This window comes from Entelurus aequoreus, linkage group LG08 (assembly GCF_033978785.1).
Source record: "Entelurus aequoreus isolate RoL-2023_Sb linkage group LG08, RoL_Eaeq_v1.1, whole genome shotgun sequence".
Taxonomy (NCBI): Eukaryota; Metazoa; Chordata; class Actinopteri; order Syngnathiformes; family Syngnathidae; genus Entelurus; species Entelurus aequoreus.
The window spans coordinates 24,579,285-24,601,671 of NC_084738.1; the positions used below are offsets into that span (position 1 = coordinate 24,579,285).

General features: G+C 40.2%; 1 protein-coding gene across 1 annotated transcript; it reads right to left on the reverse strand.

Annotated features, from left to right (window-relative positions):
* Positions 1-3,752: 3,752 nt before the first annotated feature.
* On the reverse strand, positions 3,753-12,819 carry nptx2b (neuronal pentraxin IIb). Its single transcript, XM_062054913.1, has 5 exons — positions 12,137-12,819; positions 10,181-10,400; positions 8,643-8,887; positions 8,392-8,571; positions 3,753-4,729 (listed from the first exon to the last, which is right to left on the reverse strand). The coding sequence occupies exons 1-5, from the start codon at positions 12,578-12,580 to the stop codon at positions 4,499-4,501; spliced, it is 1,320 nt and encodes a 439-aa protein (XP_061910897.1). The 5' UTR covers positions 12,581-12,819; the 3' UTR covers positions 3,753-4,498.
* Positions 12,820-22,387: the final 9,568 nt, after the last annotated feature.

The following is a 22,387-nucleotide window of genomic DNA, read 5'->3' on the forward strand; positions in this document are numbered from 1 at the left end:
ATGTTCAACACCTGTATCCTTTGTTCAGCTTTTATAGATACGTAGATCAATCAATCAATCAATCAATCAATCAATCAATCAATCGATCAAACTTTATTTATAAAGCGCTTTTCATACATTAAAGAAATGCAACGCAAAGTGCTTTACAAAGTTAAAAACAATACCCCGATGGTCCATCAGAATCAGAATCAGAATCAGAATCAGAAATACTTTAATAATCCCAAAGGGGAAATTAAGATTTTCAGCACAATCCCATTCAAGATCAGACAAACATTACATTACATATCCCCCATTATCACATACGCACGCACGGACACAGATACCAAACACAAACACACACACACACAACATACACACATACAGTATGCAACTATAAGGACAATTGATTGCATGGCTGAGTACAGAGGAGACATGTGAGTAAACACTATCACAGGAGCCATCTGCACCAGGAGGTCATCAGACCAAGGCCACCAGGACGATGACACAAAAGCGCCCCCACAAGCAAGGCCGATAACCCCTGAGGCAGATGGCTCATCCGAGGAATGTTGGAAAATAAAAATAATACAACTTGTAAAATAGTAAGAATCATTAGTGGAGATAAAGAATAAAATACAACTGAGAAATATGAAGATTAATAGAAAAAAAAATTAATATACAGTAAATAAATAGTAAATAAGTATAACTAAATAAAATCTTGCATAACTAATAGGATAAAAAGTAAAATACAAATGACTTCAATAAAATAATATTAGGTAAAAGCCCAATCTAAAAGGTGGGTATTAAGCCTGCTCTTAAAAACATGAACGTTCTCCACAGCCCTGAGGTCCTCCGGCAAGCTGTTCCACTTCTCTAAAATATTGCAATTATTTAAAAAATCATATAATTGTTTAAAAACAAGTTTTTCTAAAATTTTACTTAAAAATGGTAAGTTTGATACTGGTCTGTAATTATTAAAATTGTCAGCATCTAAATTGCTTTTCTTTAGCTGGGGCCTCACCACCGCTTTTTTAAAAGCAGCAGGAAAGACCCCCATTTGAAGTGAGCAATTTAAGATGTTTAAAATCTCCTCTCTCAAAGAACCTTAAAATATTCTAAAAAATTGGTTGGAATTGAATCTAAAAGACATGTGGTGGGTTTTATTGTAGAAAAAACCCTGTCAAGCATTAAACAGGACAAAACTGTCCAACGTTTCCTCAGGTAAAAACAGACACTCAGATGGATTAAAAGCAGTGTGAGAAGATAAAATGTCAGATAGAATTGTAGTGAAATAAATACTGATTATTAGTAACAGCACTGAGGCTAACGCTAAGCTAACACAACAGGAGAGGCATCCTGGCTGGTCTGCTGACATACTTTTGTACCTTGGATGCTGGATACCACTAACATACAGTGCATCCGGAGAGTATTTGGTTACGTTATGTTATGTTACAGCCTTATTCCAAAATGGAATAAATTCAATTTTGTCCTCAAAATTCTACAGACAACACACCATAATGACAATGTGAACAGGTTTTTTATTTGTATTTTTATTTTACAAATTTGATAGGTTTACCAAGCTTGTGGCATCATATTCAAAAATGCTTGAGGCTGTAATTTCTGCCAAAGGTGCATCAACAAAGTATTGAGCAGAGGCTGTAAATACGTATGTACATACATGTGATTTTATTTTTATTTTGAATGACTCTGCAAAATTTAAAAGAAAGAAAACACTTTTCACATTGTCATTGTGGGTTATTGTCTGTAGAATTTTGAGAACAAAAATGAATTTATTCGATTTTGGAATAAGGCTGTAACATAACAAAGTCATCTTCTATTAAAAGCCAGCATATCAACAACAGTTAAAATAAACATTTTAACTGCTTAAAGGGTATGCCATACTTTTTTAGATCTAAAAGACAACTCATCTGAGGTGTTTCAGGGCTTTGTCGTTGGAAAGAGTCAGAGGATGAGTGTCTGCCATGTCACCAGTGACCTTGTGGCCTCTCCTGCGTTAAGCGTTGCTAATGCCACCCACGCCACCTGTTTTTGTCTTCAAGCCAGCTAAAATAAAAGATCCTGCTCAACCTGCGTTATGTACTACTTATGTCACGGCCAGGTCCCTTATAGTACTTGACAGTTACCTGTAACAAGACAACAGGTGACTCTACACTTATATGAGTGTGTGTGTACGTGTGGATGTGTGTGCCAAATAATTAAATCGGGGGTCAGACACCCGCATGCGGCTCTTTAGTGCCGCCCTAGTGGCTGCCTGGAGCATTTTTAAAAAAGGATTAAAAATGGAAAAAATGGGGGAAAAATACAAACAAACGCAACAGTTTGTTTACATGTAAAATCTTCCACTCCTTCTTTGTCTCATTTTGTCCACCAAATATTTTATGCTGTGCTTGAATGCACAAAGGTGCTCTTAGTTTATGTTTTTGACTTGTTGGAGTGCTAACCAGGCATATTTGGTCACTGCATGACTGCAAGTTAATCAATGCTAACATGCTATTTAGGCGAGCTGTATGTGTATGCATTATGCTTCATTTGTAGGTATATTTGAGCTCATTTACTTTTATCCTCTTTGTGTATAATTTAGTTTTGCATGTCTCATGACACATCATCTGTATGTAATAGTGGCTGCATTTCAGATAGTTGTTTGTGTGCCATGTTGTTCCAGACCACAGTAAATATTACCTGGATCGCCAAAGATTGTAATAAATCTATTAAAATAATAAATAAATAAGTTATACTTGTATAGCGCTTTTCTACCTTCAATGTACTCAAAGCGCTTTGACAGTATTTCCACATTCACCCATTCACACACACATGGTGGGAGCTGCTATGCAAGGCACTAACCAGCAGCCATCAGGGGCAAGGGTGAAGTGTCTTGCCCAAGGACACAACGGACATGACTAGGATGGTAGAAGGTGGGGATTGAACCCCAGTAACCAGCAACCCTCCGATTGCTGGCACGGCCACTCTATCAACTTCGCCACGCCGTCCCGAAGACAGCCTGCTGTTTCCTTTAACCTGGGCGCACACATCTATACCTTTGGCCATTAAAAGCCAGTAATTTCCGGAAGTTATCTCACCTTCTGAGTAGCCTCTGATTTACTAAGAAGTTACTAGTTTTTATCAAGGAAATAATGACTCGTAGCAATGTATCCATTTATACTTTTTTTGTGAATACTATTGACATTGAGATCATTATTTGAATTTTCTCTCATCTATAAGAGGTTTTGTGGCACAATGAAAACTACACTGGCTACATATTACCTCTATGCAAATCAACTTTACTGTCAGATTTGGCACACAAGAGCATCTTAACACAATAAAAATATTGCCAAAATAATGCATCTATAATATATGCAAAACATAAATAAAAAATAGCACAATCTATAAATGTGAACACATAATTGTACTATCACACCTGCTGTGTGTGCACTTAGACTACTTAACATACCCATAATGAAATAATGAACCAGAAAAGTGCATCCAAATGTTGTTACATTTCTTTTGTCTCTGGCTCATTTTGTGGGGGTTTTCAGTCGGTGTAACTCCAGTCGAAGTTTTTCAGCCCGCGACTGCTGATCGGTTCTCTTCGTTCAATTGATGGAGCCTTTGAAAGGACTCGACTCGTTCCTGAATTCCACATCTTTAATCCCCACTTACCCCTGCACTTCGACGCCCCTGTACACTGTAATGAAACTGCTTGGGAGATTCTTAATGGACAACACTGAAGTGAAGAAACATGAATTTAGTTAGCAGCTCTCTTTATTTTACACTTATTGGCGATGTCATTTTGGGACTTACAAAACAAGAGTTGGCACTTCAGTCATTATGAAGGCCACAGACATGATTATATGGCAAACTGCCATACAAAACAATGCAGGACACTACGACTCATATTACAAGTATACATTCATAGCTTTGATAGCTAATAGAATCCAATGCAAGATATTCAACAAATAGCAGGTACAGATGTTTTACAATGATGATGCTACCAAACACATTTGTTTTGTTCATGTGTAAAAGGCAAGGAGGGAGAAAGCACTGTGATTAGCGTCACTGGTGTCCATGCAAAATGTTCTTTCTCTGATAAAGTGCACACGTAGACTAGTGGACTAAAGTTGTCAGGATACATGTTGTGATTGTTTTTGGCTCCAAGCCAATTTTCTAGCTAAGCAATAGACATAACATTAGCTAGACTTTAAAGCTAATCTTCCCTCCCACTCTCTCTTGCACAGCATGCAATGGCAAACTGTGAGCCAGTCTGAGCCTCCGTGTGTTTGTATTTGTGCGTCTGCGAGGGGATGGAGTGCATCATCGTCACCTCAAAGCCTCTCGGGAAATGGGAGGGATTGGAAGGGTGGCAGAATCCTAATTTGCACATCCAACACCATACGTGCAACATTTAAAATGCTACTTTTACATAGCTTCCATTCGCAGTACTTAGACAAAAATGGTGAATGCATGGGAAAAGCAGCTAATTAAAGGCAAAGGCTATATTAAGTGTTTAGGTATTAGGCAGGCGCTCCTGACACATCTCCAAGGGCCTCTTGAAGGCTCCCCTTCCAAACACTTCCACGTTGCTGGCTACCCACGAGATCACATTACCAGGCGTGTACGACGTACAGTTGGCCATAGACTGGATCTCCGCCGGCTTCAGAACGCGGTCCCAAATGTTAACTTGGCTCAGTTCGCCCACAAACGCCTGTCCAGCATCAAAGCGTCCACCTACAATGTCCTGGAGACAACAGCTTAATTGTTATGAGCTATTGCAGAATGGAACACTAATCATTAAATATGCTGCTTTCTTGGAAACAAATAATATTTATGTAAATATGAACATTCAATGGCCACGTTTAGCTACAGATGAAAAATAATAATGCTTGGTTATGACTAATACTGTCACAAGTGTATCAATTTAATATTTTTCAATACTATTGTTGCAGTACTGTATGTTGCTCACCACATCATTTTTACCAAAATATTAGAAACAGTAAGTGTAATGCGACAACAACAAAAATGTTGTAATATAACAACAACACATAAAACAACAATATAACAGTACATTGTTCCTCGTATTAAAATGAAATATTTGTCACATTTATGGCCTGTTAAAATATAATCATTTTCTTGATTCCGGTCCTTATTTTATTGCAATACTGTATAACATGGGTGTCCAAAGTGCCATTTGTGGCCCGCAGCTCATTTTTTTACTGACCCGCGACACACATTCTAAAGACAAAATGAACACATCCAAGCTTAGAAAATTACACAAAAAAGACTAAGAAAAAAATGCAACTAGCCTGAATACTCCCAAAAATGGGATCTGAAATTCAAAATGTCCTACAATCTGGGTGTCTTACTGTATTTGTTTTTATTGATTTCCATGCGTAATTTTTTTGCATGATACGGTAAGCTTTTGAGTGGGCCGAAATCTTCAAAAAGATTTTAGTTGGCGGAAAAATACTAGCATAATAATAATGATAATAATATGAAATCAAGGGGGTTGGGTTACATATTACTCTAATTTTATTTGTTAGTTATTACACAAACCTAAGATGTAGATGTTTTGTTCACATCTAGTGGTATGGTGGGGCCTTCACCATAGGAATGGATTTAATAATTCAAGCATCTCAACGAGTAGTTGAAGGGGAATACCTGAAGTGTGGGCTGCGGCTCCCTCCATCCATGGCATATATTATTGACATGGCAAACATAACAGCACCAATCAAACTCTAGGGAAACATTAGATGGGCACAAATGGAGATAAAACCCAGCATATCTCATAGCATCTCCATTGTCAAGGGCAGATCGTCAATGAGGTTCCACATCAATAACAAGCCAATGCCAATGATCCTGGAGAAGCCGATCACAAACCTTGGTCGGTGGAAGAACTCAGATCTCAGAGACTCCATACAAGTGGAACAACTTTCTTCATGGCCTCAAGTGAATCCATGGCACTGCTCTTCCTGAGAAGGTGAAGCTCTGGTGCTTTCAGTTCGGACTCTTGCCCCGCTTCATGTGGCCAGTTTCTGTCTATGAAGTCGCCCAAATCCATACCAATCGGTTGAAGAAATTGCAGGTGAGGAGGTGGCTCGGAGCCTGGTGGAGCAGTACAAATGCTCTAAAACAAGGCTTAAAACGACCCTGGCGGAATCCCGAGATCTTCTTGTCAGAGATGCTTCTCCCACTTTAGCCACAGGGAGGAAGTGGAGGCCAGGACCAGCAGTGTTGCACAGGTACAGGCAAAGCCCACCCTAAGACACCCGGACATAATGGGCCAAGTCCTACCTGGCAGAAGGGACCTAGGTTTGGGAGCAACAACAACTACATAGCAGAAGGCAACTACAGCTGAATGCCGGTGATTGGTGGTTGATGAATTGCGCCACCAGGATGTGCCAGAGCTGTGTCCCAAGCCAGGCAAGGCCGCTGGATGAGGTGGGATGGTGTGTCGAAGAGGAAGATAACTTGAGTCACCTGTGGAACATGGAGTCTTATTTGCTAAGCTATACCATCAGAGCCACATATGATATCCTGCCCTCTCCAACCAAACTACATATTTGGTTTGGAGAAGATTTAGCCTGTCTCCAATGACTTGCCACAGCAACCTCAAACACTTCTTGGTGAGTTGCAAGACCAGACTTATCCAAGACAGATACACCTGCTGCCGTCACCAAGTGTTGTAAGTGCCTGGCTGCTGCACTGGAGAGCAAAAGGGTAACTGTCAACGCCATGGCCCTAGAAGTCCTGACTACCATCTGGCAATCAGCATCTTTTATCCGAGAAAGGGCAAATTGGCAACCAACCAACTACCTCTGGACTCAGGTCCACTGACTGCAGCACAGAATTTATAAATGCGGGCAGACCTAAATCAGAGGATCACTTTCCTACCCAAAATTGCAGCGACCAACCTGCGCCCAGACTTAGTCCTCTGGTCTAAATTCTGCTGATGCATCTTCATCGTGGTGCTCACAGTCCCTTGGTAGGAAGCCATTGATGAGGCATTTGAAAGGAAAAGGCTGAGATATTCAAATCTAGCTATTGAAGCTAAGCACCAAGGCTGGAAGGTCTACATGCGTCCAGTTGATGTAGGTTGCAACGGCTTTGTAGCTAGTTCCACCACAAACCTACTAAAAGAGGTTGAAATCCAAGGACAAGCCCAGTGGAAAACCGTCAAAAAAGCTTAGTTGCAGCTGAATGAAGCAGTCACTGGCTGTGGCGGAAGAGGAAGGTATAAGTGACCATGTGGAACCCCTGGTGTGACTTAGACTTAGACTTAGACAAACTTTAATGATCCACAAGGGAAATTGTTCAAACACGCAGCCAAGCCTGATCAGAAAGTGGTGGCCCAGCCTTGGGTGAGGGTGTATTGTTAAAAAAGACTGAAACACCCAATGAAACCGGGGAGCACAACTGAAGATGGTTTGTATTGGAGGCAACAGGTGGTCATCCCTTAATCCAATAGCAGTTGAGAGAAACTCTCAATCGACAATGTCATGCTTATTTCTTAAAGGGATCCTAACTATCTAGTCCTAATAAGTATATGTATTGTATGGCAACAAACAGATCGAAAAATTGCTTTGCAACCATAAGTCAAGGTGACAAGCAGATATTAAGGTTCAACTATTGTAGAATTAATTATAAAAATAGTTTTAATGACAAATGCTTGGAATAGCTTTTAGCATTAAATAATATCGAGTTAAGAAGAACTGCAGTTGCATGCAGTTACATTTTTTTCTGTCAAATTTGAAACACATTTAGCAAAAATGATGAAATGCTCTATTGAAACACGGGCCTTAAGTTTGACACCGGTGAGATTTAGGTTATCATATGTTGATTAACATACTTTGTATCTTTAGTGTGCAAAATGTATAAAGTTACTCCCACAATTAGTTTTTTTTCTGTATATAAAGTTTGGACACTTCTGCTATATAGTATATACAAACAACAATAGGTAAGACGACGGCATCTGACGTGCACTGTTGTGTTGTATACAAAAATAAACCAAAAATCAGCATTGTGTTCATTTTTGATAAGAATTCCACTGTATTATACACACCAAACTGCAAAAACAATAATATGCAAGTCAATTAATTTGATCAAATGCCTCATTGACAGTGTCAAAACTGAGTCTTATTATCCATTGTATCTCATACATACAAACTACACTATACTATTACTATTGCATTGAAATACATATATGATTATTAAAGATTCTATAAATTATATACACTGTCTATCTACATACATGTACCCAAATGTCATAATTTCATTAAAACTTTCCTTACATTATTTACTCTGTCAATAGCATTTAAAGACAGACTATTTATTATCATTATGAGCTCTCTAAGCTCTGGTTTCAGTTCATAATTTTATGGAAAATGTGTGTGCAGAACAAACCTGCTCCTGTCCCAGGATGATCACCCCTCCTGGTTTGATAGGGTGCCATGCCGCCAGGTTATCTCCTGTCCCTTGTTTTCCCCCATCTTGGTAAGCCTCCCATTGGCCATCCCTGGTGGTCCAGCAGATGCAGATGTGGTGCCACCTTCCGTCGCGTACCTCCAAAGGTAGCTGGGCAACCTTGTACATCCGGCGTAGAGAATTTAATTAGCAACACACTATGACAGGCAGCAACGATGACGACAATATACCTTATCGTTGATGAGCAGCTCAATCGGGTTATTTCCCCATTCGATCAGTACGATCTCATTGGCTTGTCCGGGAACACCGTAGGAAAATGGTGTCCCTATGCCTGGGCTGGCGCTGGATTTGATCCACATGCAGAGCGTGAATGCGTACATCTCAGGGAGGCTCTTGGTGATGCGGCCATACAAGTAGTTTGTACGCTGGGGGAGGGAGAGTTTGAACTGCTCCGGGGACTTAAAGTCTTCACCTCCTGTCCATGCAGAAAAGAGAAAAGACGAGGGATGACGTGCATTGTGAGATAGGATACATGTAACTAATACACATGATGAAATTGCATGTGTTTTTAATGATTTTTTGGTTCCACCCCAGGTATCAACCTTAACTATGCTCACAGATGTAGAAGAAATCAAAAGAAATGCATGATTTTTCAGGTATATTACAAATACTGTTGGACAAATGACAAATGAAATTAAGAAAATCACTGAAAGAAATTGGGGTAAAATAGGAGTTCATCCCTTAATGTACAGTTATACTCGAATATAAATCCAAGTTAAAGTATGCACCTTTCAAAAGTATTGGTGCATCTAAAGCAGCGATGCCCAACCTTTTTTTACTGATAATTATATTTACATCTTCTCCTTCCAGTATTGCGCCCATTCTGATGATCATCATATATTCTGCGTATCCATGAGGACATGTCTGTCCTGTCCTGTCCACTGTCTGACAGACAAACTGCCAGTTTGCTCGTCCTTTCTAGACATCCATTCATCCATTTTCTACTGCTTGTCCCTTATGGGGTGGCGGGGGGTACTGGAGCCTATCCCAGCTGCCCATGGGCGGAAGGCAGGGTACACCCTGGACAAGTCGCTACCTCATCGCAGGGCCAACACAGATAGACAGACAACATTCACACTCACATTCACACACTAGAGCCAATTTAGTGTTGCCAATCAGCCTATCCCCAGGTGCATGTCTTTGGAGGTGGGAGGAAGCCGCAGTACCCGGAGGGAACCCACGCAGTCACGGGGAGAACATGCAAACTCCACACAGAAAGATCCAGAGCCCAGGATCGAACCCAGGACCTTTGTATTGTGAGGCACACATACTAACCCCTGAAATACAAATTTAAAAAACTGCGGCCGCAGAATAGTTTTAGTCTTGATAAATCACACTGTGTGTGATAATTATATTTGCATCTTCTCCTTCCAGTATTGCGCCCATTCTGATGATCATCATACATTCTGCGTATTCATGAGGACAGACACAGTAAATGGATCGTGCTCTCAATTTGGCTCACTTAAGAGCCGCAATCCTCTGTGCACAAGTTTAGTAGATCAGCTTTGCGTGCGCTATCAATGTTATTATGTGACAAAAATGTATAGAAGACGTCACTAGGAGGCCTCATAGTGCATGTTTCCAGGCTGAAAGGTCAAGTGTACCTTCAAGGGCCTTTGAAGGTACATCACACTAATGATGACAAGCCACTAAAAGGGCAGTCATGTACTTATTGATTGTAAACCCATAACATCTATTATCACTTTACCTTTCTCCAGCTCACTTATTCTCTCCACCAGGGCGTTGAGCGTGCTCTCCGTCTTCATCCGGTACGCCGCCGTGGCGTTGGAGAGCATGCTCTTCTCCGCCTCCAGGTTGCTGACCTTCTTCAGGAGCTGTTTCTCCAGCTCAACCAGGCGACGCTGCAGCAAGTCACGCAGCTCGCTGGGGAAGGGCGCGCCGGATATGTTGGCCCGCATCTGCTGTTGCTAAAGATTGAATGAGCAGGAAGTGGACACAGGTGATCACGGACAGTGGACAGCGGGAGAGCTGCACGGTGCTTTTGACTTCACAGCGGGGTTCTGCACGCATGGCTGACTGGCTTACAAATGCTAGAATTTATAGAGGAGGACGACATACACTACGATCTTTACACTAGGCATGGGTTTTCATAATGATTGTTTATGGCTTAAAAATTATATAACTTTAACTAAACTGTGTTTAAATTAAAGTGTTTTCAGGAGAAGTGAATGGATGGGACCAATTTTACTTTAATATATTATTTTTATTATGTTTTATTTTGACATGTTTCACTTTAATGTAATCTTGCCAATTTATTTACACTGCTGTAATCCAAATATATTCTAACATTACAACTAACAAATGACTGGACAAATTACAAAACCCTTATATTTCTTAGCAATTAACTGTTATTTCAATGTAAAATACTGTAATCATTATCCTCTCTAATAATTAAACAAATTGCTTTAAAACCATTTTACTGTAAATTACTGAAAATCTACTGTTAAAGTAGTGCAATTATTAGCCAGAAATTTAGTGTGAATTTACAATAAAAAATGTTGACAGTGTTGCCACCATTTTGATTGATTTGACTGGCAGCGTTTATGTGTTTATAATTTTTTTCATTTTTACTAAATGTTTTACTGGTTATTTTAGCCAGATATAATCATAATTATAATATAAAAGATAAAAAATAGTTGATATACAGTATATATATATATATATATATATATATATATATATATATATATATATATATATAGTTTTAAATGTATTTATATTATATAAATATATATACACTGTATATATATATATATACTATATAATATGCATTTAAATATATATATATATATATATATATATATATATATATATATATATATATATATATATATATATATATATATATATATATATATATATATATATATATATATATATATATATATATATATATATATATATATATACATACACACACACTAACAAATAACCAATCTCCTCTTATTTTAATTTGGGGACAGTTTAAATGGTCAAATAATTCATTTTATTGCCATGTTTATTTTTTGTCAATCAACTGTATACCTAAGCGGCTGTATCAAAAGTGTAAGATGATTACATAAACAGTTCGAGAGATATTAATCGAGTCATTGAATTACTAGCGTGGTTTGCGGTGTTATATTTGGTACAGTATACGAGTACAATACCCTGCATACTGTAGACTGCAAATTTCCATAATAATAATAATATGATCACACATAGTCTTTTAAAGATGTGATATAACAGAGAGGTCATGTGCTGTGCATACATAGGGCCCCACAATCCATGGGGGCACATATAAAATGTAAATTATTTTCATAGGAAATTTGACAGCAAATATATTCCCAGCACCTTCCTGCTCCGTCTGCTCCTGGCACATGCCACTTTGTTGTAGTTATGTTAAATTGTCATTTTTTTGCACAAAAACATATTGGATTTTAGTACGAATTGAATTAGGTTCAAGTTTGATTTAAAAAGTATAAAAATAATTTCACATGTGAAATTGTTTTGTAATGGTGGGCTTAAAATGTAATTCTGTATTTGGCCCCAATATAGCCAGGGTCGGCCCTGCTCCTAATATATGTGATATATACTCAACTTAAACCCACAGTTTAAATGTGAGTCAAAATACATTAAATGCATTTTTAATGCATTTGCGTCTTACCTCCAAGTTCTCCAACCGATCCTTGAGCCCCTGCATTGTTTTGCCAAGATTCTCAATAGTGTCATTTGGATCTCTGGGGACATCTCCCATGGTGTTTTGTTTCTCTTTACCCCAAGAAGCCCCCTTCTCGTACTTGCGATCATCGCTTGTGGAGGCGCACAGGGATAGTTTGGTGGTCAGCTCGTTGATGGTGCCTATCTGTTTGGAAATGGTTGCTTTCTGCTGCAGAATGGTGTCCCGTAGCTGCATGACGGTGTTACGCAGCTCTTCTTCCTGCCCACCGGCGTTGGCTTCAGGTAACAAGGTCACCGGGCAGCTGGTGGCGTCGCCGATGAGCGGCACCGCACGGCAAATGTACCGTTTACCGTCGTCCACTTGGCTGCTCGCCTGCTGCCGGCAGCCCAGGGCGCAGAAACATAAAAAGGCATAAACAAATGAAAACATGCCTGAAAAAGTTGAGAGAAAAGTGGGGGAAAAAAACCACACACAAGTCTGTGCGTAAAACACCCAAATGCGGATTTACGCGCGCATTTGCCACAACAACTTGTTCGATGAAACAATGTGCCTACATTTTGGAATAAAACATGTTGATAGCACACAGAAAATCCGTTCACGGCTGAGTCCTGTCTGCGTAAACCCGCTTAATATGGCTCGTTAGCAGAACTATTCCTGGCGCAAACAGAGTGAAGTGTGGCGCTGATCTGACTCTTCCTCTTTAGGGAAAGAGGATTACCAAAAAAAAAGGTGTCTACCTAACGCCCACGATTGGCTGTAGTAGGATGACGTCAGGAGCCAGCTGGGTGACACATTTATTTATCTGTTTGGGAAGTTAATTAAGGCAGTGTTTTTCAACTAGTCTGTGCCGTGGGAGATTATCTAATTTCACATATCCATCCATCCATTTACTACCGCTTGTCCCTTTTGGGGTCACGGGAGGTGCTGTAGCCTAACTCAGCTGCATTCGGGCGGAAGGCGGGGGACACACTGGACAAGTCGCCACCTCATAGACAGGCAACATTCACACTCACATTCACACACTAGGGCCAATTTTAGTGTTTACCAATCAACCTATCCCCAGGTGCATGTTTTTATTTGGCTTAAAAATATTTTTTGCAAACCAGTAATTATAGTCTGCAAATGATGTGTTGTTGTTGAGTGTCTGTGCTGTCTAGAGCTCGGCAGAGTAACCATGTAATACTCTTCCATATCAGTAGGTGGCAGCCGGTAGCTAATTGCTTTGTAGATGTCGGAAACAGCGGAAGGCAGTGTGCAGTTAAAAAGGTGTCTAATGCTTAAACCAAAAATAAACAAAAGGTGAGTGCCCCTAAGGAAAGGCATTGAAGCTTAGGGAAGGCTTTGCAGAACGAAACTAAAACTGAACTGGCTACAAAGTAAACAAAGACAGAATGCTGGACAACAGCAAAGACTTACTGTGGAGCAAAGACGGCGTCCACAATGTACACCCGAACATGACGTGACAATCAACAATGTCCCCACAAAGAAGGATAAAAACAACTGAAATATTGTTGATTGCTAAAACAAAGTAGATGCGGGAAATATTGCTCAAAGGAAGACATGCAACTGCTACAGGAAAATACCCAAAAAAGAGAAAAAGCCAGCAAAATAGGAGCGCAAGAAAAGAACTAAAACACTACACACAGGAAAACAGCAGAAAACTTCAAATAAGTCATGGCGTGATGTGACAGGTCGTGACAGTACACCTACTTTGAGACAAGTGCTATATTGATGCATGCTTGGTTATGGTTTAAAGTCATATCCAACAATTGCGACAACGACTTTTTACTGTCAACTGAGTTTCGTTTTTTAAGGATTTCTGCTGGTGGTGTGCCTCTGGATTTTTTCAAGGCAAAAAATGTGCCTTGGCTCAAAAATGGTTGAAATACACTTAATTAAGGCAATGACGAATCAAGCATGGACTAGTAGTTTATCTCAGACACATTCACTATTTTAACTTAACTCCTATAGGCTTTCACGGTCAAATTTAGCATTTTAGGCATACATTGTCAGGAAGTGTTGGTGACAAACCCCAAGATGCAGAGATTGCAGGCTTGTTGCAGAAAAACATGACTTTTAATGTCAAAAATAAAATTCAGGAAAACAAAAATCAGGAACCAGGAACCAGGAAACAGGCAAACAGGAACCAGCAAACAGGAACCAGGAAACAGCAAACAGGAACCAGCAAACAGGAGCCCAAAAACAGGATACCAGAAAACAAAGAGAACTGAAGACAGCAAACAGTCTACAGCAAACAGGAACAGGAACCAAGATACCAGATACCAGGAGAACTGAAGACAGCAAACAGTCTACAGCAAACAAGAACAGGAAACAAGATACCAGATACCAGGAGAACTGAAGACAGCAAACAGTCTACAGCATACAGGAAACAGCTAATAATACTCCAGCACTGACAGGGGGCGAGACAGGTATAAATAGTAGCCGGCTGATTGACACCAGGTGTGGCCATGCTGCCAATTAGCCGCAGGTGAGGGGAAACAGCGCTCAGGGAGACAAGAAGGAAACTGAACCAAAATAAGAGCGCTGACAGGAAATAAAACACAAACACAGAGGAAAAACTAAAACACAACCAAACTGTCAGTGACAAGCCTGACATGCATACTTTTAAATTAATTTAACTTTTAAAATTGTTGCAACCTAACATTTTTATTGCATTTTTTCATGTGGTGTATTAATTACTTGCATGGTCGTTAAACCTAAAATCCGAGAAACATTTTAAAATGCGATATTTCGATATTCGATATTTTAGTGTAAAATGTCCAACATTGGTAATTACCAGTGAAGTTGGCATGTTGTGTACATCGTAAATAAAAACAGAATACAATGATTTGCAAATCCTTTTCAACTTATATTCAATTTAATAGACTGCAAAGACAAGATACTTAACGTTCGAACTGGAAAACTTTTTTTCCCCAAATATTAGCTCATTTAAAATTTGATGCCTGCAACATGCTTCAAAAAAGCTGGCAAAAGTGGCAAAAAAGACTAAGAAAGTTGAGGAATCCTCATCAAACACTTATTTGGAACATCCCACAAGTGAACAGGCTAATTGGTAACAGGTGGTGCCATGATTGGGAATAAAAGCAGCTTCCAAGAAATGCTCAGTCATTCACAAACAAGGATGGGGTGAGGGTCACCACTTTGTGAACAAATGCATGAGCAAATTGTCCAACAGTTTAGGAACAACATTTTTTCAACGAGCCATTGCAAGAATTTAGGGATTTCACCATCTACGGTCCGTAATATCATCAAAATGTTCAGAGAATCTGGAGAAATAACTGCAAGGCCGAAAACCAACATTGAATGCCCGTGAGTAAAGGATATAACCACATGGGCTCAGGAAATCTTCATAAAACCACTGTCAGTAACTACAATTTGTCGCTATATCTGTAAGTGCAAGATAAAACTATACTATGCAAAGCGAAAGCCATTTATCAACAACACCCAGAAACGCCGCCGGCTTCGCTGGGCCCGAGCTCATCTAAGATGGACTGATAAGTCCACATTTAAATTTTTTTTGGGAAACTGTGGATGTCATGTCCTCCGGACCAAAGAGGAAAAGAACCATCCGGATTGTTATAGGCGCAAAGTTGAAAAACCAGCATCTGTGATGGTATGGGGGTGTATTAATGCCCAAGGCATGGGTAACTTACACATCTGTGAAGGCACCATTAATGCTGAAAGGTACATACAGGTTTTGGAGCAACATATGTTGCCATCCAAGCAACATTATCATGGATGCCCCTGCTTATTTCAGCAAGACAATGCCATGCCACGTGTTACAACAGCGTGGCTTCATAGAAAAGGGTGCGGGTACTAGACTGGAGAAATCCAGTCTAGTAGCCCAGACCTGTCTCCCATTGAAAATGTGTGGCGCAATATGAAGCCTAAAATAAGACAACGGAGACCCCGAACTGTTGAACAACTTAAGCTGTACATATAAGAAAAAATGGGAAATATTTCCACCTGAAAAGCTTCAAAAATTGGTCTCCCAAACGTTTACTGAGTGTTGTTAAAAGGAAAGGCCATGTAACACAGTGGTAAAAATGCCCCTCTGCCAACTTTCTTGCAGTGTGTTGCTGCCATTAAATTCTAAGTTAATGATTATTTGCAAAAAAAATAAAAAAAAGTTTCTCAGTTCGAACATTAAATATCTTGTCTTTGCAGTCTATTCAATTGAATATAAGTTAAACAAGAGTTGCAATTTTTTTATTTATCACTGGTTTTGGGGTTTGTACTTCAATTACTGAAAATATCCCATCATATCATACACATTTAGCAAACAACAAAGTTCAATGTAGTTCAATGAGCATGGATTGTAAACGAGTTCTGTTCCTACACTGTGGAAAAAAAATCTGTAGATTTTACAGTAGAAAAAACAAAAACTGGCTGTTCAACTGCCATCATTTTACAGCAAAAATTACAGTGCTACTGGTTATTAAACATAATTACTGTGAATTGAAAACATGTCCCATTGTTATTTTTGTGGTACAATTCTGGCAAAGGATGTACCATTTTTTTACTGTAAAATTGATGGCCGCTGTTTTAAAAATGCATTACTGTAAATTGAAAAAAAAAGATTCCATTGATATTTTTACAGCATAATACCGATATTAACCCGATAGGATATGAGCAGGAATCATACATACATGTATTATTTTGTAGTGTGGAACATTAAAAAAGTGCAATCAAGTAAAATTACTGCAACTAATGATCATTTGTTTTTGGCAACACCTAGTGGCCACAATATTTAATCAAATTCAGTGCGTGTTGAATGATGCAGACACGTTTGTTACTGGATACTTTCTAAAAGTTTTCTGCCTTGGGGACTTTGTAGGTGTAAGCAATTCGTTCCCTCTAAGGTGCGCGCCTGCGCAATTGCGCACCGCTCTCGCGTCCTCAGCACAGAAAATATATGCCGCGCAGAAAATCTAAAATCCCATCTGAACTTTAAACAAAATAAACACATTACAGTTTATTCTGTATGATTTTACAATGCAACTCTGTGAGTGACAGGTGACAACAAGAGTGGCCCCAATGAATAAAACAATCTTTGTCAGCACAGTTCAATTATCTGTCGAGACGAATTCCATCAATCACTTTATTGAGCAAAACTGTTTGTAACCACACCAAAAACATGAGTTAAAAAAAACTTTTATCTATAAAAACTGGTAATTTTCTGCCGAACAAACGAGGCTTAAACCAACTTTGTCATCCGTCGTTTCAACAGAAGCCGCAAGCCGCTCGCTCGCTCACCTGCACTAACACACGCACTCATGGCACTTAGCCAGTGCTGCGTTTATGGCCACAAAAAAAGTCGGACAATCCCAACGCCACACAATGTGTAAATGCCAGGTTGAACACTTTGACTCCTCAATCAGATGTGTGCTTATTTTACTGCAATTTATTAAGAATGTTAATCTAAAGATATTATTCATGAAATATTGTCACTAGATTTCATAAATGCTAATACAAAGATGTATTTTACAGACAGAACGTTACAGGAACTAAATGTAATCTCTGAAAGGGGTAACATTTCTTTTAAAGACAGGACCCGCAGCCAGACATACAATACTAGCACATAGGTCATGAAAAACATGTTTTTTTTGTTATTGTCATTGTAAGAGGGCAAAATCACTTATATCAGAAAATTATTTTAATAAAACATTTAAATTGTTATGATGTCAGGTTTGGGACAGGTGTGACGCTGGTGTAGCCACAGTGTGCATGTCGGATGTTGCTCACATGGGCTCCACTGAATGCTCAGGGAGTTTGTGCGTTTGCTCACACACAGGGGCGGATTAAGAAATTTTGGCCCCCTGGGCCTGACATGGTCTTGGCCCCTCAACCCCCCGCGCGTGTGGGCGCACACACACGCACGCACTATGCAAGAAATACTGTATACTGTGAACAGACATGCACACTGTACTGTACAGAAGAGTGCACATACTGCACACACACTATTAGGTATACCACACAGACACTGACAAGCACAGGTTTCACACAGACACAGGGGGAGGGGATAAATGGCCTAAAAATAAACATTTTTGAAAATGATTACGCCCACTTCAGTGATGGTGCATTGGGTCATTTGAGAGATATTATGTATTGGAAGTTGGTAGCTATCATGAAATAAACCCCCCAACCCACCCAAAAAACTAAATCGGACATGATTTTTGCCCCCTTTTCCTCCCTTCTATCATTAAAAATAAAATAATATCTTAGGAAAACACATTGGCATAACGGCAGCTGTGCAGCAAATTGAGGCTCAAAGTCTGTATCTATTTGTGGTTAAGCTTGAGGAGAAGGAGAAAGGTAAAATGATAACATGCATCGGAGAGCACCACAAAGAAAGGTGTAGGCCAGTTCATGGTACAAGGGCTGCATGCAGGTCAAGATAGCCCATTTCCAAGAATGCTATAGTGGCTGGACAGGCACTGGACATGTCCTGAACTCAGTGTCAGACGTGGCTGCCGAATACTTGGATGAAGTGAAGCAGCTGACAGATCTCATGCTGCCCCATCTGAAGACTGTCCTGGCCAGGCAGAGGATGGATGAGGAGACCTTCCCAATGGACCCTGTCAGTGAACAGGCTAGTAACATTGATGGCACCCCTGTGCACAACATTGGGATGGAGAGACAATGTGGCAAGGTGGACTACAAACTGAAGAAGTTGGGCACACTGAACGCAGTCAATAGGTCAATAATTTTACAGAAGAGCCAGGAGCTTCAGAGGTTTCAAGGCAGCAGCACAAGCAAAAAGGGAGGTTGAACTCAACTGGAGTAAATTCATGAAGGCAAAATTCGAGAGTAGGGCAGATGAGAAACAAGAGATGGCTCAAAGAAAGGAGAGTAAGAGACTAGACATGCTGGACACACTGAAATCTTTTGATGGCCCCTTCACGATAGTGGGGAAGTTGAAAAGTTCCTTGTGGATGAAAGTCTGCACAAGAATGCAAAGCTGCAGAGAATGAAGCTTGAGGTTCAGTTTGCCAGAGAAAGCACCAAGCTTCTGCCTAAAGTCAATCCTATCTTCACAATCCAGGTGACACTTCCCAGAAATGGCAAAAGTGCAATTCTCCAAGTCATAATGGTACTTAGAATTTTATGGTGGTGGTAAGTATTCATGAAAACAGGTAGCCTAACATTAGTGAATGGGTGAATTCTGGAAATAACCTAAAAATCTTACACAGTGCACCTTTAAGCAAGGGGTTTCTTTCGTGCTTTCAATTTTGCAAAATCATCCACCACATCATTGAAGTCCAACTCTCTTGTCAGCTCACTCTCAATTGCCATTAGAGATAACGCATTTAATCTTTTCTGAGTCATTCTTGTGCGCAGCTCATTTTTTACTCTTGACAAAAGAGAGAATGAGCGTTCTCCCTCACAGTTACTGACCGGTAGAGTGAGAAAAATCTGTAGCGCAATGTATGTATTAGGAAACGTAGGCTGTAGTCCAAAATGTATTATTGTTTTGAGCAGTCCTGAAGGGGTCCTCTCCTCATCAGTGTTGTTGAGCTGTATAAAAGATTTGAACTGTATAAGCTCCTGTCCAAGACTTTCATTGAGGTCAGATGGGTATGATTCAGTGAGAATCTTGGCCTTGTGAAGGACTGAAGCATTGGACTCTGTATCCAAAGAGAAAAGGACACTGAACAAATTGTTCAGATGTTTGTAGGCCTCCAGACGGTGATTAAGGCTTGAACTCAGTTGATCAATAGAGGCAATAAATGTCTCTATTTGAAACAGTTGCCTTCCCTCAAGCACAACATCTGGGGATGCTGATTCATCAGCAAACTTTTTACGTTTCCTCGTCCGTTCAGCCCTGTAAGATGGGGTGCCACCCAACATGTTTAAGGCTTTCTGCTCAAAATGATCAAATAGATCTCTTTGGGAGAGAACAAAGGTGCGCAGAGATTCCAGCAATCTAACTGCTGTACCAAGGTCCATGTCTGCTTTTTGAAGTTGCAGACTTGTGGCCTGAAATCTGGACAGAACAGTGTCCCAAAAGCCTGCCATGAAGGCCATCTCAAGTGAATCCAGCTTCCGCACTAGACTGTCAGCTTCAGTTCGTGTGTCTCGTTTCTCTGTGTCATCAGTGGAAATAACCTGTAGTGCTGCTTTTATTTTACTGTAGTTCTGCCACAGTGCTTTGGTAGATTCTGCACGGCAACTCCAACGCGTGTTGGATAAAGCTTTAAGTGTGAGATCTATGTTGGAATTGCCAAATACCCTGTCCCATCGGTGTGTGGATGCAGTTGTGAAGTTGTAAATAGACTGAATCAAGTCAAAATACTTAGAGACTTCATTTCCACATCTGTCAATGCTGTTGACTCCCACCAAATTCAAAGAGTGAGCTGCACATGGAATATAGTGTATTAATGGGTTGCTTTTCTTTAAGTGAGCCTGCAACCCATTATACCTCCCTGACATGTTGCTGGCATTATCATAAGCCTGTCCCCTGCAATTTGACAGCTCTAACCCTAGATTTTCCAACACAGACATGACACAGTTAGCCAAACTTTCACCTGTATGGCTAGTAATGGGCTCAAAACCCACAAAGCGTTCAACAACACTGCCCTCTTTGCTAACAAAACGGAATATGAATGTCAATTGGTCCACATGAGATAAATCTGGGGTTGAATCCACAATGATAGAGTAGTATTTGCTTGCTTGCAGTTCATCTGCTATAGCCTGTTTGGTTTTTGCACCCATCAATTCAATGAATTCCTCACAAATGGTGGAGGACAGATATGAGGTATTACCTCGACCCATCTGCCCAAACTTTCTGATGTGATCCTTTAGAAAGGGATCAAATTCAGCCAGGACCTCCAGAATACCAAGGTAGTTCCCATTGAGAGGAGACCCTAACGATTCATTTTTACCCCTAAATGCAAGGCCCCTTTCTGCAAGGAATTTAATGACTGCAACAACTCTTTGTAACACCTGCCTCCAATAGCTGCTCTCTGCCTGAAACTGTTTGAACAGGTCTGCATCAACTGTGGCACCTTTGGCGCGGTTCAAGACTGCTTGCATGCAGGTTATGTGCTCAGCACTTCGCTCATGTTCACCAAATCTTTCTGAGTGTTTCCAATCACAATAGCCTGTCACAAAAGAATGCGTTTTTGGGGAAAACAGTTTGCATGCAAAGCAGTAAACATTACCAGTAGAGGGAGAGTACATCAGCCACTCTCTTTGTACTCGTTGTCCATTGGGCAAGTGTGAAGTAAAATGTTCATTGTTTAGGCATCGGGTTTTGCCTCCTAGCCCACTGTTCCTCACAGAAGCTGGATAATGGCTGTGACGGTTGTGAAATGATTTTGCACCTCTTTGAATAAGAACTTCCTTCATTGACTCAGTGAGGGTCTCAGCCCATTTAGCGGGATCACTAGGTAGAGTTGTCACTGTAGATGGTGTTGAAGAAAGATTCAGCTCATTTTCTATGCTGTCCAGAGGTGCAGTGACCTCACATTCATCCGAGCAACTGGCTACTGCTGAATTGGTTGAATCATAAGCATCAGAAGCATTTGGTTCAGTGTCTACACTTGTAGTGGTCTCAGGATCTTGGGAGCTACATGCTAGCTCAGGTGCATTGCTAACCTTAGCTGAATTTGCAGTAGCATTTATAGAATTGCTTTCAGCAGATGTCTTTGTACTGAAGAAGCTGGAGATATTTGGAACACTCTCAAGTAAAACTGATTCCTTTTTTTTCTTTTCTTGCTGAATTTTTTTTCTAGCTCCTCCACTTAAACGTTTATGATCCATATTTCCCTTCTTTCTTTGCACATTGGCTCTTTGCCTATCACAACAGATAAACCAACTATGTGTGTGTGTGTGTGTGTGTGTGTGTGTGTGTGTGTGTGTGTGTGTGTGTGTGTGTGTGTGTGTGTGTGAGTTTGTTTGTGTGTTTATGATCGGTGCTGCTTCCTTCAAGTGTGTGAGGTGATTTAGAAAACTAGCAACCCAGCATCAACACTCCAAAGCAGAGAATAACAGCTTACTAGCATAGACAATTGAGAGCAGAGAATCAACTGATTCGTCTGATAGACAGCAGGAGAGCAGAGTGGTCAGTGATGATCGAATCAAGAAAATGTCTAAATGGCAAGGGAACAGACTGATTTGTACTGAGGAGAAAGAGAGAGAGAGCCAATTACAGTGAAATATATTCCAAAAGAGCCAAGTGACTAGCTGAAGGCAGGGACAAATGCCTTGGAG